The sequence below is a fragment of the Suricata suricatta genome, chromosome 1, assembly GCF_006229205.1.
Source record: "Suricata suricatta isolate VVHF042 chromosome 1, meerkat_22Aug2017_6uvM2_HiC, whole genome shotgun sequence".
Lineage (NCBI taxonomy): Eukaryota > Metazoa > Chordata > Mammalia > Carnivora > Herpestidae > Suricata > Suricata suricatta.
Window position 1 is genome coordinate 129,302,467 of NC_043700.1, and position 17,499 is coordinate 129,319,965.

A 17,499-nucleotide genomic window follows, 5' to 3' on the forward strand; every position below is an offset into this window, starting at 1 on the left:
TTTTTAATTTGTTTAATGTTTATTTATTTTTGAGAGAGACAGAGTGCAAGTGGGGGAGGGGTAGAGAGAGAAGGAAACACAGAATCCCAAGCAGGATCCAGGCTCTGAGCTGTCAGCACAGAGTCCGATGCCAGGTTCAAAACAACAAGCTGTGAGATCATGACCTGAGCAGAAGTTGGATGCCCAACTGACTGAGCCAGCCAGGTGCCCTAAGGTCTTGCGGCCTTTGTAGGGACGTAGCACAGACTAAATTAGAATCCTGGTGTCATCATACACTAGGAGTGCAGTTTAGGCAAATCACTGAAACACTCTGGGCTTCCGTTACTTCATCTGTAAATGGAGATGATAATATCCATTTCATAGGGTGATTTACATTTAGGCGTATGATCCATATAATTATACACCTGGTATAGCCTGAGGCTGAAACTTTTATTCGCAATGAAGCTAGAATTGACCATTAATCTTTTCATTTTCTTTCCAGAATAATGACAGTGACGAGGACATGTTCGGTGACTCTGATAGCTTTGCTGACAACTCCTTCTTACCTCAAGTGGATGACCTGGAACGATGTATGCAGCTTCCTGAACATAGGAAACGTGCCTTAGACCTCGCTAGTGAACAGCTTTGTTCCGAAAGCAACGAACACAACAAGCTCAACATTACCACCATTGACAGCGTTACTGAATTAAAAATGGATGAGCACACAAAGAACCACAGTAGGCATGAAGATGTCTGTATTGAACCTGAACCTGATATTTTGTATGATATACCTTCTTCACAGGTTTTATACTTTGAAAATTTGCAGAATTCTTCAAATGATTTGGGCGATCAGTCTACTAAAGAGAGGGATTGGAACGCATCCTCTCACCAGACTATGAATGAGGAATTACCCCAGAATAGCGTTGAACAACACCAGCAAATCGATGATTCCTCTTCTAAAGTCAGAACTAGCTCAGAGGAGAATAAGAGAAAAAGTCTTAAAGAACATCTAAAAAATGCCATGACTGGAAATGCCAAGGCCCAAACACCAATATTTTCTAAGACTAAACAGCTCAAAGAGACTCTTCTATCTGAGGAGATTAATATTGCTAAGAAAACAATGGAGTCATCATCAGATGACCTTGGTCCCTTTTATTCATTACCCAGCAAAGTGAGAGACCTTTATGTTCAGTTCAAGGGAATTGAAAAATTATATGGTAATGCTTTTTGCTGAAATGAAGAAACATTTACCATAATTACCATAATACTTGTGCAAATCAATAGAAAACAGATGCTTCCATGGTCATGTATCTCATCTTAAGACAGATCAAAATATCTGTTCTTTCTCGAGCCTTCCATCCATATCCTGCTGCTACTGAACCTCTTCCCTTCCCTTCATGGTCACACTTCTCAAATCTATTATCTTTGCTATCTCCCTTTCCTCACCTCACAATTCTCAGCCCACTCCAACTCTGGGTTCTGTGCTTTCCCTTGAAAGATGACTAGGGTGTCTAAGTCCAATGATACTTTTAGTTCTTACCTGACACAATTAACCAGACCCTTGAAACACTGACTTCTTGAGATTCCACTCCTATTTTTTTCTCTGGTTGTCTAGATGCTTCTCAGTCTTCTTAGCTGCTGTTTCCTTGGCTGGCTCTTCTCTACCCAAACTTGAAATTCCTTTTACTACTCATGTCTTGAGTGACAGCGTCAATATTAGTAATACCACTGATTAAAATTGAACATCTCTAAAGACAGTTGAAGTTAAGAGTTAAGTGCAAAGAGATAGTATCAATAACAATATATGTCATAGTGTTTTTCAAAAATCCTGGGTCCTTGCATATAGGTCAGTTATGTGTCATTTTAGACAAAGAAGAGACAGTTGCTGCCTTCCTCAGAGATGAGCCTATCAAGCAATCACTTCATAAGTATTTCTGAAACTCCTGTGTTAGTACTTCATGAACCATATGAAAACATGGTTCTTGTCTCAGGGAGAAGGCATTCTGGTGGAGAAATAGAGCTGCAGGACACAAAGTCTAATATAAAACTAAAAGAGTCTAATAAATTCTAAATTGTGAGGCTTGCAGTTAAAGAGCTAAAGGCATTCACTTTCTTCCCTCTGCTTTTCTCCTAGCATTTTGTTCTTTGTTTAATCTGCATCTTCTGCCGGAGTGAGTTCCCTGAGGACAGGGCTCTCTCTAACTCATCTTTTTCTTACATAACTGGCACTGTGCCTGGTAGGCTCTGGTTGGTTCTCAGCTGCTAGGCCTTAGCCCAGTTGTGAATTCTGACTCTGTCACTGACACACAAGATTTGCGCTCTGAGCCTTAGTTCCTGGTCTATTAAAAAGTAAGTAACAATAATAGTTGTTTTGCAAGTTAGGTTCTGTGTCAAGGACATGCGAAATTAGACTTGGGTAATGATCGTCAATAATTATATTGGTAGCTTCTAAGGAAGAACTTAAGTAAATAAGTTTTTAAATCTCTTCTTACTTACAAGTCTGGTGTGATGACCAATTTAAAGCATAAATATGTGTGTCACTTTTCATTGTGCTAAAGTAGTGTTTTTCAAAGTTTAATTCCTGGACAACAGCATCAGCATCACTCAGAAATTTGTTGAAATAAGCATTCTCACGCTCCACCCTAGACCTACTGAATCAACCTCTGAAAGTGTGACCTGGCAACTGGCTTTGACAAGCCCTCCAAGGGATCCTGGTGTGCCAGAAGTTTGGGAACCACTGAGCTTGAGACCCTCAGCCTTACACTTTTTTTTTGCTTTTTTATCATAGAATTGCATGCTGTGTTTTATATAAATGTTGAGAACTAAGTTAATCGTTTTTTAATGTGTGAGATAAGTGATATTATTATTTGTTATTTTGGTCATTTTACACTTTAACAATCTGAGTTGGATAAAATGCAGATGTGGTCAAGTTGTATTTTTGCACAGATATCTGCAGTTTCATATATAATGGGTAATACCAGCCTTTTTTAATATATAAGTATTAAGTATTAAACATAACTATTTAAGTATTTTTGAAATATTTTTATTCTTAAATGTTTACTTATAATTTTTGATGGGGAGATGGGAAGGATGGAGAAGAAGAGGGAGACAGAGAATCCCAAGCAGGCTCCGCTCTGTCAGCACAGAGCCTGAGAGCCCCACATGGGGCTTGAACTCACAAACCCTGAAATCATGACCTGAGCTGAAATCAAGAGGACTGAGTCACCAGGTGCCCCTTTTGAAATATTTTTAAAGTGAAAAGTCATTTGCAAATATTTGAGAATCACTAAAATGCAAGACATTAAAGTCATTTGTCTGTTATTCAGATGTAATTTTTTAAAGCTTTGTAATATATCTTATTAATTATACTTTTTAATTTATTTTTTTGGAAAATGTAATACATTCAAGTCCAATGTTCCTATGTATATATTATTTTATAATAATCTGTACATAATTGGCTAGTTACAATCTAACACACATTTATGATCTTTCATTTAACTGTATATTGAGCATGTATAAATCAGTCTACCACCTGCTTTCAAGCTGTGAAGAATGATACCATATGATTGCAAAAATCTATTCAGCTTTTACCCCTTGATGGCTCTTTTTTACATATAAATAATTCTGTGATGAACATCTTGCACATAATCTTTAAATGCTCTTTTATTTCTCTAGGTATAGAGACCTAGAAGTAATACTAGTAAATCAAAGACACTGTGCAGGATTGTTGTATTCTTAAGTTTATTTATTTATTTGTGGGGGAGGAGGAGCAGAGAGAGGGAGAGAGAATCCCAAGCAGCCTCTACACTAGCAGCACAGAGCCTGATGGGGGGCTTGATCCTGTAAACCATGAGATCCTGACCTGAGCCAAAATCAAGAGTTGGACACTTAACTGACTGAGCCCCCCAGGCACTCCTAATAAGATGATAGTATTTTATGCTCTCATCAACCACACATAAGAATGTCTCTTTGTCGGGGCGCCTGGGTGGCTCAGTCAGTTAAGCAGCCAACTTCAGCTCAGGTTACAATCTTGTGGTTCATGGGTTCAAGCCCCATGTCGGGCTCTGTGCTGACAGCCCAGAGCCTGCAGCCTGCTTCAGATTCTGTATTTCCATCTCTCTGACTCTCCCCTGTTCATGCTCTGTCTCTTCCTGTCAAAAGTAAATTTTAAAAAATTAAAAAAAGAAAAATGGATGTCTCTTTGTTCCCAGTCAGCTCCGGATTTTATATGTGTGGGGCTATTTTTTTTGTACTTATATTTTGTGTATTTATTTTGCCAACCCAATACGTAACAGTTGAGAATGTTTTCATGTATTTATTAGCCATTTGTATTTTTTCCTGCTGTGAAATGTCTTATCATATCATCACTTTTACTAGTGATTAAGTACTGATGCACATTTTACAGATTGTTGATGATCCACATTGTCAGATTATCCTACAGAATAGTTACTCTAGTTTGTACACAGTATTTTGGATCTGGTGTGATCCTTTTCATGACTTCCACCTTCCTACATTGTGGAATTCCTAGAGGTAACAGTTAAGAATCCTAGTCCTGTGGTTTCAATATTCTTAGAGTTCAAAATGGTATTCAGGCCAGAGTTCAGCTCCCCGTAATAGCCAGATGAATAGCCTTTCTAGTCATGTATAAAACCTCATTTTCCCCCCTCCTTCCCCTATTCTCTCTAGGATGTTGTGTGGGTAGACGAGAGAGGGAAGCTTACACAATCTTCTTGCAGAGCATGGGAGCAAAGCATTAGCATTCACACAGGTCTTTGTATTGTCCTTTAGCTCCTCTGACGGCTCAGGTGATACCCAGATCACTGCCTGCTCTGTTAGAATCTTAGACCCAAGGGTGCAGCTGGCGGACAGGTGGCCTAGTCGCCCACTCCTCTGCCCAGGCCTGAATTAGAATTAGACTCTCACTGTCTTGTCCATCAAGCACTTGGGGATATTTGACATTTAACAAGGATGCATAATTATTATAATGAGAAGATTGATACACAGAATGGGATTTGGTTTTTCCTTCTCCCTAGAAGTTTTCTTAGAAAACTTTCTTAAGACTGAATTAAGAAGGGGAAAGTAATGCTTTCTTTTTCTTTTTTTTTTTTAATTCCGCAGAATGGCAACATACTTGCTTAACACTGAATTCTGTGCAAGGAAGAAAAAACTTAATATATTCCTTGCCAACGAGTGGCGGAAAAACCCTCGTGGCTGAGATCTTAATGCTCCAAGAGCTGCTTTGCCGACGGAGAGATGTTCTAATGATCCTACCGTATGTGGCAATTGTCCAGGAGAAGGTGCAATTTTTTTTTTAACAAGCATTATTTGATAACATTTTTTAACTCATTTTTAATGTTTATTTAAATTTTGAGTGAGAGAGACAGAGCATGAACAAGGGAGGAGCAGAGAGAGACGGAGACACAGAATCCCAAGCAGGCTCCAGGCTCTGAGCTGTCAGCAAAGAGCTCAATGCCGGGCTTGAACACACAAACTGCAAGATCATGATCTGAGATAAGTCGGACGCTTAACTGAGCCACCTACACACCCCTAATATTTTCATATTAAGATAGAAAAGCTTAAAAAAAAGAGAAAAACTGCAATGAATGGAACTTTTTTTAAAGTTTATTTTTGAGAGAGAGAGAGTTGGGTGGGGGAGGAACAGGCAGGTGAGGGGCAGAGAGAGAAAGGAGACACAGAATCTGAAACGGGCTCCAGGCTCCAAGATGTCAGCACAGAGCCCAACACGGAGCTCAGACTCACAAACCATGAGATCATGGTCTGAGCTGAAGTCGGACACTTAACTGAACCACCCAGGTGTTCCTGTAACAACTTTTTATTGACTAAGAAGAGGTATTTCTATTAATGATAGAGAATTAATATTTTTAGGATGTACAAAGCAGTATGTAGGACCTACCAAAAGTCTTTTCGAATACTAATTGCCTCTTGAAAGAAGAATTTTATTTTATTTCCTAAACTGGTGTATTAAATTCTATTTTAAAAGTTCTGTTGATATTTAGCCTGCCTTTTCAAGCAGAAAGTAATCGATTATTTTATTTAAATAAGTGACTATGCTGATTTTTTTTTTATATCTAGAGGACATTTGAAATTTATTTTTACTTTGATCATGTAGGTTAAAAGATGTGTTCATTTTGCAAAGAGCCACATATGAATTATAACATTTCTTAGATATATGTGTCTTATCTGCGACCTAGTTCTCATTCATTGGTGGTATATACTATTTTAGATTTTTAAAAAGACATGAACTCTTAATAATTGAGTTAATTATCTAATTTTATTTATTTATTTATTTTTGCTCATTTTAACTGATATTCTAGATTTCAGGTTTGTCAAGTTTTGGTATAGAACTGGGCTTCTTTGTTGAAGAATATGCTGGAAGCAAAGGAAAGTTTCCCCCAATTAAAAGAAGGGAGAAAAAGTCTCTCTATATTGCCACTATTGAAAAAGGACATAGTCTGGTCAACTCCTTGATTGAAACTGGAAGAATTGGCAGTCTGGGTCTGGTTGTTGTCGATGAGGTTGGTAACTACTTTTATAGTTTATCAACATCTTTATTAATAATTTTTAATAATTATAAGTATGTTGTATTAAAAATTAATTAATACCAGCATGTATTATTATGTGGATCTACTTAGTGGATCTATGAGAATAAGTAATTTATTTTAATATATAGACAATACAGGTGAATACAGATGAATATTTAGTAATCTTAAATTCGTTTTTGTGTTAAGTGTTTTTTGAAGAGTGAATATATGTGCATGTGTATATTCAATTTTATAATGATGCTTATGAATTCCAGGACGTTGCCCCCAAACCTCATTAACATAAAATATCTGTGATACAATGCATGTGTATTCTAATTGCCATATCCAAAATACTTAAGAGTTCTAAAGCAAAGATTACTTGATTTCATATAAATATGCATGTTCTATATAGACATATGCAAATTTACTTTTCTCTCTTTTTTAATTTCAAAGTTGCACATGATTGGTGAAGGAAGCCGTGGGGCTATACTGGAAATGACCCTAGCCAAAGTCCTCTACACTAGCAGTAAGTATTTTTTCAAATATAATTGATTTATACTCAAGAAGCCTGTAAAAGACTTAATTCTATCATTAGTTAGATTATGTAACATAGAATAAGATATTTAAGCATTCTGCATTAGCTTTTTACTTGTTTTCTTTTTTAAGTCTAGCATTCTGCATTAGTTTTACTTCATTCTTTCTTTTAAATCTACTTATTTTGAGAGAGAGAGAGAGAAAATGAATGAGCAGGGAAGGGGCAGAGAGACAGAGAGAGGGAATCCCAAGCAGGCTCCACTCCGTCAGCACAGAGCCCGACGCAGGCCCGAACCCATGAACCATGAGATCATGACCTGAGTCGAAATCAAAAGAGTCAGATGCTCAACCAATGAAGCCACACAGGCACCTCTTAGCTTTTTTTTTCTTTTTTACTTCTAAAGTAAACTTATTAACTTTTGTTGGAGGATTCATGAGTAGAACTATGAATATGAAGGAAATTAACAATAGAGAACATTTGTGTCATTATCCTCCACTTACTAGCTGTGTGTGCTTAGTTGTGTGACTCAACCTATTTCCTCATCTGTAAAATGGGGATACTAACGGTCCCAGCCTGTTGGGCTGGTTGTGGGGATTATAGGAGTTCACACGGTAAAACATCCAGCAAGTGCCTAGCACACAGCACTGAATAAACGTCTGTTGTCGCCATCATCAGTATCCTCGGTGTTAGACCAGTGAATGTAAGTAGTCACTTTAAGGAGCTATTTGCAACATCAAATAGTCCTTCAATGTATATGAAATATTTATTCTAAATGTTGCCTTTTCCTATTCATAGATGTGCTGTTGCAGTGACTTATTAAGTTATATATTGCAGTAGTTAATGTATGGAAAAGTGATTAATTATAAAGATCAAATATTAAGAATTATTTTAAAATTTTTCATAGCAGTATTATTTAGGAAGGTTGCAGCACTTTATAATCATTCATTAAAAATATTGCTGAGTTCCTACTTTGTGCCAGGATATAGCAGTGAATGACACAGAGACCCGGCCTTGATTGAATCTGTAATTTAGTGAAAAGTGAGCAGACAATAAACAGATAAACAAGAAAACATATGGTGTATCAGATGGTGACAAATTCCATGGAAAAATAAAAAGCAGAGGAAGAGAGGCGAATTGTCACCTACTTGTCAAACCCAGTGTACACTGACTGTCCTTATCTTATTTCTCTTCAACATTTGGTTGCTTATCATTCTTTTCTCCTTTAGGTGCCAAAACATTCTCTCTTGGTTTCCCTACTGTCTCTCTGTATAGGGGATCATGTGTTACCACTGGGAGATAGCATAGCTTTGTGGCTGAGGACAGACTCTGGAGCTGGAATAAAACCGTGACTCGCTTTTTAATGACATATGTGACCTTGAGCAAGTTATATTAACTGTGCTTCTGTTTCCTTATGCACCAAAAATAGATGACAGTGGGATGGGTGAAATAAGTGAAGGGGGTTAAGAGGTATAGTTATAAGATAAATAAGTCACAAGGTTGAAAAGTACAGCATAGGGAAGATAGTTAATAATAGTATAATAATGTTGTATGATGACAGTACCTACATGTATCGTGGTGAACCGTGTGTCATGTACAGAATTGTCGGTCATGGTTATACACCTGAAACTAACATAACACTGTCAGCTATATTTAAATGATAAAAAAAATTTTTTTTAATGGATAATAATAATAAAACCTGCCTGAGTTGCTTTCCTATGGCAAGAAGCCATTTTATACTGCCCAGGAAGACATGCAGCTACATGAGTTTCACTCCACCTTTATTTAAAAAAAAAAAATTATCATCCTGATAGGAAGATCTCATAAAGGGCTTTATATGACGGGCGTTCAGGACCTACTCAGCCCTGCATCCTACTCTGTTCGTTTGCCTATAGCCATCCCTGTGGAACGTGGCATAACTCTTCCTCGCAATGGGCTAGGTAGTCAGCAACAAGCATATTTATACTCATTATTGTTGCTTAGAAGTCTTGATAAAGATCTGACTTTTTGGCAACTGTGAGATTCTGTAAAATTCCAAATGGTAACTTTCAGGATACTTGAAAGTTTTGTCTTTGATTGCCAGAATCATACTCTGCTAATATCTTTGTATTTTTCTTACCTCCTCCCCACCCTCCTTTCCCAGATACCTCAGGAAGAATACAGAACTCAAAGAGGTTGCTAAGGGCACCTAGGTGGCTCAGTCAGTTAAGCCTCTGACTCTTTACTTTGGCTCAGGTCATGACTCGTAGTTCATGAGTTCAAGCCCCACGTTGGGCTCTGCCATGATAGCATGGAACCTGCTTGGGATTCTGTCTCTCTTTGCCCCTCCCCCTCTTGCTCTCTTTTTCTCTCAAAGTAAATAAAAATAAACTTCAAAAGTAAAATAAGAATTTTAAAGGTTGCCAAAATTACTATTATGATACACTAAATCACACATATTCCTCAATTTTGGATTTTTTTTTAGAAACAACTCAAATTATTGGCATGAGTGCAACGCTGAACAATGTTGAAGACCTTCAAGAGTTCCTTCAAGCAGAATATTACACCAGTCAGTTCAGACCAGTATGTACCTAAGGTTTGCACTGTATGGATTTGTTATACATCATCTTACTCAGAAAGAAAAGTAGCTGGGGCGCCTTGATGGCTCTGTTGGTTAGGCATCCGACTTTGGCTCACATCATGATTTCACAATTTGAACTCACAAGTGAGTTCAAGCCCCACTTTGGGGGAGCTGGATCCAGGTTCCACACTCTCTCCCTCTCCCTCTCTCTGTCTCTCCTCTTTGCACCTCATGGGATTCTCTCTCTCTCCCTCTTTCTCTGCTCCTCCCTCACTCTTTGCACACATGTACACGTTCTCTCTCTCTCAGAAATAAATAAATAAATAAATAAACAAACAAATAAATAAATAGTTAAAAAAAGAGAAGTAGCTAACATACCAGGTAAAAAATACCATAGGGTAGTGAAGGGGTATAATTCCACTCACCACAGCTGTATGCTAATAAGAGTTTGTGCATAGAGATCATAAACTCTGTGGGGTCAGGATCTTAGCTTGGGTCACTTGGGTGTCTATATGTAGCCCCTGGAACAATGCGTGGCTCCTGGACCTTCAGTGAATGTTTATTGAATGAAATTTTCCAGATACATTCTATTTTTCTACTTCTTATTAAAAATTTTTTCATTTGGTCAAAATTTAGTCATTCATGTTTTCAGTTATTAGCATATAAAAACATTATCTTAAAACTTAAAATATTTTCATATATTTATGCATTGGTAGTTACAATGCTTTTTTAATATAAGACTTCATGTGGATTTAAACTCCCTAATAATGGTATTCCCAAAAGACTTAAGGAGAGTAAATAAATATAACTCACAATTATCTGAAACTATCTTATAGTGAACACATGCCCTGTCTGCAGTACTCATGTGCATATTCAGTTGTCTAAATAGCTTTTCAGAAAATAATTATTGAGGATCACCAGATTTTATTTTGAAATTTGGTGCTTTTACATTTGCATCAAAGAGAATTTTCGAGACACTTACTGACCTTAATAGTCAAATTGGACAATGTTCTTTTAAAAACGCAATGAAAAAAAAAGGGAAAAAAAAAAAAACGCAATGAAGGGCGCCTGGGTGGCTCAGTCAGTTTAGCATCCAACTTCCCGGCTCAGGTCATGATCTCACGGTTCGTGGGTTCAAGCCCTGCGTTGGGCTCTGTGCTGACCGCTAACTCAGAGCCTGAACCCTGTCTTTGGATTCTGTGTGTCTCTCTCTCTATCCCTCCCCTGTTCACGCTCTGTCTCTCTCTGTCTCTCAAAAATAAATAAAAAATGTAAAAAAAATTTTTTTAATGCAATGAACTGTATTCATAAACATCTTTAAGTCTACAAATACTTAAATTAAAAATAATGTAGTGATTGTAGAATTAAAACTGATGACTGATGAGACAAAATTATAGATCTTGAGGAATAACACAAATAACTCCTTAATAAAAGACAGAGTGTGAACATCGACTTATTTTTATTTCTTGTGACAAAGCAAGTGTCTGGTTTCCTTTTACTGGCTATTCAGTTCAGAAGTATTTCTTCAAGGGTATTAATCCCTGTTTTTTTTTTGTTTTGTTTGTCTTTTTGTTTTTTTTTGTTAAAAAAAATTTTTTTAATGTTTATTTATTTTTGAGAAAGGGAGAGAGAGAGAGAGAGAGGGCAAGCAGGGGAGGGGCACAGAGAGGGAGACAGGATCCAAAGCAGGCTCTGAGCTGTCAGCACAGATCGCAACAAACTGTGAGATCATGGCCTGAGCTGAAGTCGGACACTTAACCGACTGAGCCACCCTGGTGCCCTGTATTAATCCCTATTTTGATTGAAAGGGAAAAAGAGACTTAAAGAAATGGTAAAGAAAACTTTTAAATTGAAGCATGTTTTGCATACCTTAGAAAAGCTACAGTTTTTCTATAGCTGTCCTTTTTTACAACATATTTCACAAAATTTAAAACATGGAAAGAGGAATTTATATACGGTATTAATTGCAAATGTCTTTTTAATGCAAGGTTGAATTAAAAGAATACTTGAAAATAAATGATACAATATATGAGGTTGACAGCAAAGCTGAGAATGGCATGACTTTTTCACGTCTACTGAATTATAAGGTAATTCATCAATTCATTCATATCCCTTGAATATGAGGTTCCCAAACTTTGTGCGTAGGTGCCCTGGGGCACCACAGAGGACTCACTTGGGTGCCGGAGGACAGTTTAGATATTTGAGAGAATCAGCTGATGACATCTGTTGGACACCAGACAAATTACCAGTTTTAAGGTAGTTTCCAGTTTTAACATTAGATCACACTGTATTCATTTCTATGATATGTCTTGGTGAAGTTCTTTTTGTTTGTTTTTTGTAGTTGCTGTAAACAAACACCATGTGAAAATCAACGTCTGACAGAAAAAAGAGTAGCCAGGTCCAATCTGATTCTAAGATTTGAAAGACTCTGCAAACTGTGTGCTCAGTTGCACGCACATCCTGTTAGCTGGCTATTCTGGTTAAGAATGAAATAACAGTATTTTTTTCATTCAATAATAAATATTATTTATTCAAATGGCTACAAAATTGTGAGGAAGTAGACACTTAAATTGTTTGCACCTGAATACCTAACAAATAAAACTGTTAGGTATTTCTTTTGGCCCTGGGGCTCCATGAGTCAAGAAAATCCGGAGACCTCTCCCTTAAATCTTTCTTCATTCAGTAACAAGCACAAAACAAGAAGAAACTTGTGGGCTGTGTAGTTCAGATATTGGATATAAAATGTTAATGTCTACACTGTTAATGTTTTGTGACTATTAGAAAGGATATTAAAAAGAGGAGAAAGGGATTTTACAGTCGTTTAGAATTCTAGGAAGGTATATTATTCTAAATCTGTATCTTAGTTTTCAACAAAGTTGAAGGAAGTGAGATTATTAAATAATCTTATATTTTTCTTTATGTTGAATTCCTTGTGTCTGCTTGATGAATACATTTTTTATTTCTGAAAATATATCTGTAGTGTGATTGAATCTATGTTTTTGAAAACTATTAGTGAAAGGCATTATCTCATCTATGTGGTCCTTTGATCATTATTAGGCTCAATCTGTGTTTCTCTCTGTGGACTTTTTAGTTTTGCTCTAATGGAGCGGAACATGCAGGAAGGTTATTAATAACATTTACTCTCTTCATTTGTATAATTTAAAACTCAATACACCTAACAAAGCCCTACTAACCTAAAAGTGGGCCTTAACATTTTGAGATTTAATCTGGGTTTCTTCTTTTCTTTTAAATGATCAGATTTATTAAATGAGAACTTCAAAATTAAGGATGGTTTATGTACCTTCCAAAACACACTGGCAAAATGACAGGTTTTCTTGATTGCTAACTACCTTGTTCCTGCATCTTGTTGTACAGTATTCCGATACTCTGAAAAAGATGGATCCTGATCACTTGGTAGCATTGGTGACAGAAGTTATTCCCAATTATTCCTGCTTAGTTTTTTGTCCCACTAAGAAGAACTGTGAAAACGTAGCAGAAATGATATGCAAATTTTTAAGCAAGTATGTTAATCTTTAAAAAATATTCTGTTTTATTTTATCATGATTTATATGCTGTATGTTCTGTTTATTCAACAAGCACTGATTATTTCTTATAGAACATTATTATAAGATGCTATAGTCAATTTTAAAGGCCCTAACCTTGAAGAAAGTTTAACTGTGAAGTTCATACATGTGAAATAGCCACAGAAAATTCTAAGGCTACATGTAAGAGAATGCTGATAAATGGTTTAGATCAATGATTCTCAAACTTGACTGCAAGTGCATCATCTCAAGGGCTTTTAAAAATCCCAGTGCCCAGGTTACATCCCAGAAAATCAGAATCTCTGGGAGTGGGGCCCAGGCATCAGGATTTTGTAAAACCTTCCAGGCAAGTTCAACCTTCAACCAACTATACGGTTCAATCATATCACCCACTGGCTATGGTTAGTCAAAGGGCCAGTCACTAATCACTGCGGAAATGATTCATGTCTTAAGCTTAACCTTCTCTTTAATTATATGCTGTTGCCTTTGTTTCCTTAGTAAACTTTACACTTAAGTAAATAAATTTGGATTGAATTGAATTTCTTAAGTAATTAGTTTGTAACTTTATAGTATTTTAATGCTGGCTCTTTTACACTCACAGCAATAAATAGAAAGTGACCTTATGTATGAACAGTTCAATTTTTTTCTGTATCTTTGTCCCATGTGTCGTTTTATCATATTTTTCAGACTTCTTTTTGGCCCCTTAGCCAGGCCTGTAACACCATTCATAGACAGTTATTACCCTGGATTCTAATTCAGCCCTCACCTCCCCATCCAGTCCTCCTGTCATGGATTGCTCTAATACAGTTAGCACTTACTGACCAGCACGATGATGTTGACGTTTAAGATAAAGTCAAGGAGTTTCCCATTTTGGTAACTCATAGTCTGCCTTTACAATGATGATGTTGATTATAAAAACCTAAGGAAATTAAATTATCTTGAGGTAGTCTCTAAATCATTTGTTTTCTTAGAGTAAGGGAATGCTCTGGCTAAGTGATGTGGAATCTTAGAGACTAACATTTGACTGAGAGACATGAGATTTATTAATTATATCCTTGACTTATTTTGCTTTTGATGATAGTAGTTTATTTGGGTCATAAATGTTGATGTTTAGCAGTGAAGCACTTAAAATTTTGGTTTTCTGGAACCCGTAGTTAATTATAATAGATACTTGATACTTTCTAAAAGAGTTAGGACTTAACATCTCCTGAAGGAAATTTCCTCTAAACATATTTTGCATATTACTTACTGCTTTCATAAGCTGAATGTTCGGAGTATAGTTTAGCGCCCCTTTTTTGTGGTCTTGCTTAAGAAATGATGAATCATGTTTTGAGCATACTTTCTTTATAATTTACATATAAATAAAGTAAATCTAGAGCTAAATGGGTTCTAAATGAGTATCTTTAAAACATGATTTCTTAAGGGGCATCTGGATGGCTCAGTCCATTAAGCGTCTGACTTCAGTTCAGGTTATGATCTCATAGTTCATGAGTTCAAGCCCCACATCAGGCCCTGCACTGACCTCTGCCTCTCTCTCTGTTCTTCCCCAGCTTGCAACCTCTCTCTCTCAAAAAAACCCCACATGATTTTGTGACACCTGGGTGGCTCAGTCAGTTGAGCGCCTAACTTTAGCTCAGGTCATGATTTCACGGTTCATGAGTTTGAGCCCCACATCAGGCTCACTGCTGTCAGTCTGTTAACATAGAGCCTGCTTCAGACCCTCTGTACTCCTCTCTCTGCCCCTACTCCACTTGCACTCTCCCCCACAAAAAAAATAAAAATTTTAAAAATTTAAAATAAAAAACATGATTTCTTGAGAGTCCTGTGATATCCACTTGTGTCTTAATTGTGTGCCTCCTTATCATAAATGTCATGGGAAGCTTGTATAGTAAAATCCCCTGAGCAGTAGAATCAGGCTCTGTGTCTGTTTAAGTGCAAAGACTGAAATAGATTCTTCCCAAGCGATTGTCTCAAGCTCAAGGAAAATTATCCTGTTTTATAGCTGTCACTACCTTTGACTTCTAAGTCAAGAATGACTTTTAAACCCTATTTGCTGGCACTGGCAAAGCTCTAGTCATATCACGTTCCCTAAAAATCTCCCTAAAAAGGATTCCACAGTGCTTCTTAGTCCAGAAATCACGCTGAAATCTAAGTTAACTACTCTATCTTTATTTCTTCTCCCCTTCCTTCACCCTGAAATTCATCCAAACTCCTTCCCTTTTCTTTATGCTTTGAACCTCTCACTTCCATGCCTTTGATCATGCTTTACCCTCTACCAGGAAAGGGGGCTTCCCTGCCCCTTCCAGCTCCCATCTCAGCCTCTGCCATGAAACCTTTCTCCGCATAACCGTACCTCACTCGGTCAGCTGTAAAGTCTCCCTTCTCTAACCTTGTATGGTGAGTACCCCTGTTTCACCCCACGTAAGACTGTCTCGTGACTTCATCCCATACATCTCTTTCAGGACCGTACACGCAGACTAGCAAATCGTAACAGAGTGCTGCTCCCTCTTCAGCTATCACACCTAATGCTCGTGCCCTTAACCTTGACCACTTCCTTCCCAAGTCTTCATTGTCCGTCTTTCACTTCCTTGGCACCCTGTTCTCAGCTGCTTATGAAGTTACTGGCCTTGTGCAGTTAACGGCAGAATAATAGAGCCAGGGCTCGATTCTTCCCATGAAGCACAGGCTGTGAGTCTAATATGTTCATCATAGATTATATTTGGTTGCTACTGGTATTCAGAAGTTGTTGCTTTACAGTCAGCTAATAATTAGTTGTACTTAGTCTTTCAGTCCTTCCTCTCTTTTCTAAAAGGAATTTAAAATAATAGGTACTCTTCGATGCAGAGACATAATGGGATATTGAAGCTTCTAAAATGCTAGTGTTTAGACCGTTGGTGTTTTACATAAATACATATTTGATAATAATGATAATATGTTTGATAATATGTTTCCATCTTCAGAAAATGACTTAAAATTTCTTTTAAAAATCATTAAAAATGCATGTTCTAATAAAAAAGTAACTGTAACATCTATAGCGGATGTCCAAACCTAGCGTCCATGGATTCATAAGCGATACAGGAATGAACTTCAAGTTCGTGAACTTATAAGCAGTGTCATGTTTATTTTATAGTTTTTTTCTTACCTTTAATCATATTTTCACAGGGCTCTGTGATCCACAAAAAGATTGAGAGTGCCTAATAGTTGATGAAATCAGAATCAGAATTCTGACATCTTATGTACTTACATTAATGAAAGCAATATGTTTTTGAATAAAGAATTTTTACACGCATCTACTCACGTTAAAACGTTAGGCACTTTGTCACTGTAAGATCAAGGGCTCATATCTCTAACAGATGGTTTTTCCTAGGGAATATCTGAAACACAGGGAGGAAGAAAAACATGAGGTGATTAAGAACTTGAAGGACGCCAGCAGTGGCAACATGTGTCCCATTTTAAAGCGCACCATCCCTTTTGGGATTGCCTATCACCACAGCGGTTTAACGAGCGATGAAAGGAAACTCTTGGAGGAGGCCTATTCCGCAGGAGTTCTGTGCCTTTTTACCTGTACTTCCACGCTCGCAGCGGGCGTTAATCTACCGGCTCGAAGGTAAGACACACGAACTAGTGGCCGGCCTCCAAACTTTTCAATTCTCAGCTTGCCAGGAGTTCTTTTGTTTTATTCTTTCTCGGTAGTGGGTGAGAATTTATCAAATATTTTTCATTTGCTGAATTAATTCTGTGGTTTATATCCCTTAATATTTTACTGAAAAATAACTTTAGTAGATTTCCTGGTATTGGAATTCCTTTCTTTGGTGCTCTCCCTGTCTGGTTTTGACATTAAGCTTCATTTTTTTATTTGTAAACAGTTGGAAAGCCTTCTACCATTTTTTATGATCTGAAAGAGTTTATTTAACATAGGGATTTCTTTGAAAGCTTAGAGAACTCATCCATAAAGACTTATGAGTCTAGTATCTTTTTTTAGAGTAAGTCTTTGATTATCTTTTCAGTTACTACCAAAGCGACAGGCCTGTATAATTGATTTCTGATCTTTATAATTATGACTTTCAACTTTGTGACATTTTTTCAAATACATGTATTTTCTCTTGGGTATGCAGTTTCAAACATCTCAGAGAGCTGTGTTAGTCTCCCACTGTTATTACAGAGTTGTCAATTTCTCCTTTTGGCATTTCTAGAAGTTTTGCTTTGTATTTCAAAACTGTTCAAGTATACAAAGGTTTATTTCAAATATCTTATTGCTGAATCACACCTTTTATCAATATAGTAGGTCCTTATTTTTCTCATGAGTGATTTCACTTTGAACACTACGTTTTCTTTGCCAAGTAC

At 36.9% G+C, this 17,499-nt stretch overlaps 1 protein-coding gene across 7 annotated transcripts in view; it reads left to right on the forward strand.

The window, feature by feature from the left end:
- HELQ (helicase, POLQ like) overlaps positions 1 to 17,499 on the forward strand; it is a 42,231-nt gene that overhangs the window by 1,356 nt on the left and 23,376 nt on the right. For 5 of the 7 annotated variants that reach the window (XM_029943892.1, XM_029943909.1, XM_029943932.1 and 2 more), the window contains exons 2-9: positions 482 to 1,196; positions 5,098 to 5,276; positions 6,315 to 6,515; positions 6,975 to 7,047; positions 9,518 to 9,615; positions 11,602 to 11,700; positions 12,989 to 13,134; positions 16,523 to 16,762. In XM_029943892.1, coding sequence (XP_029799752.1) covers positions 482 to 1,196; positions 5,098 to 5,276; positions 6,315 to 6,515; positions 6,975 to 7,047; positions 9,518 to 9,615; positions 11,602 to 11,700; positions 12,989 to 13,134; positions 16,523 to 16,762 — 1,751 coding nt within the window. Of the gene's footprint in view, positions 1 to 481; positions 1,197 to 5,097; positions 5,277 to 6,314; positions 6,516 to 6,974; positions 7,048 to 9,517; positions 9,629 to 11,601; positions 11,701 to 12,988; positions 13,135 to 16,522; positions 16,763 to 17,499 lie in introns of those variants that run through there. The other 2 variants (XM_029943916.1, XM_029943934.1) reach the window with 2 other exon arrangements.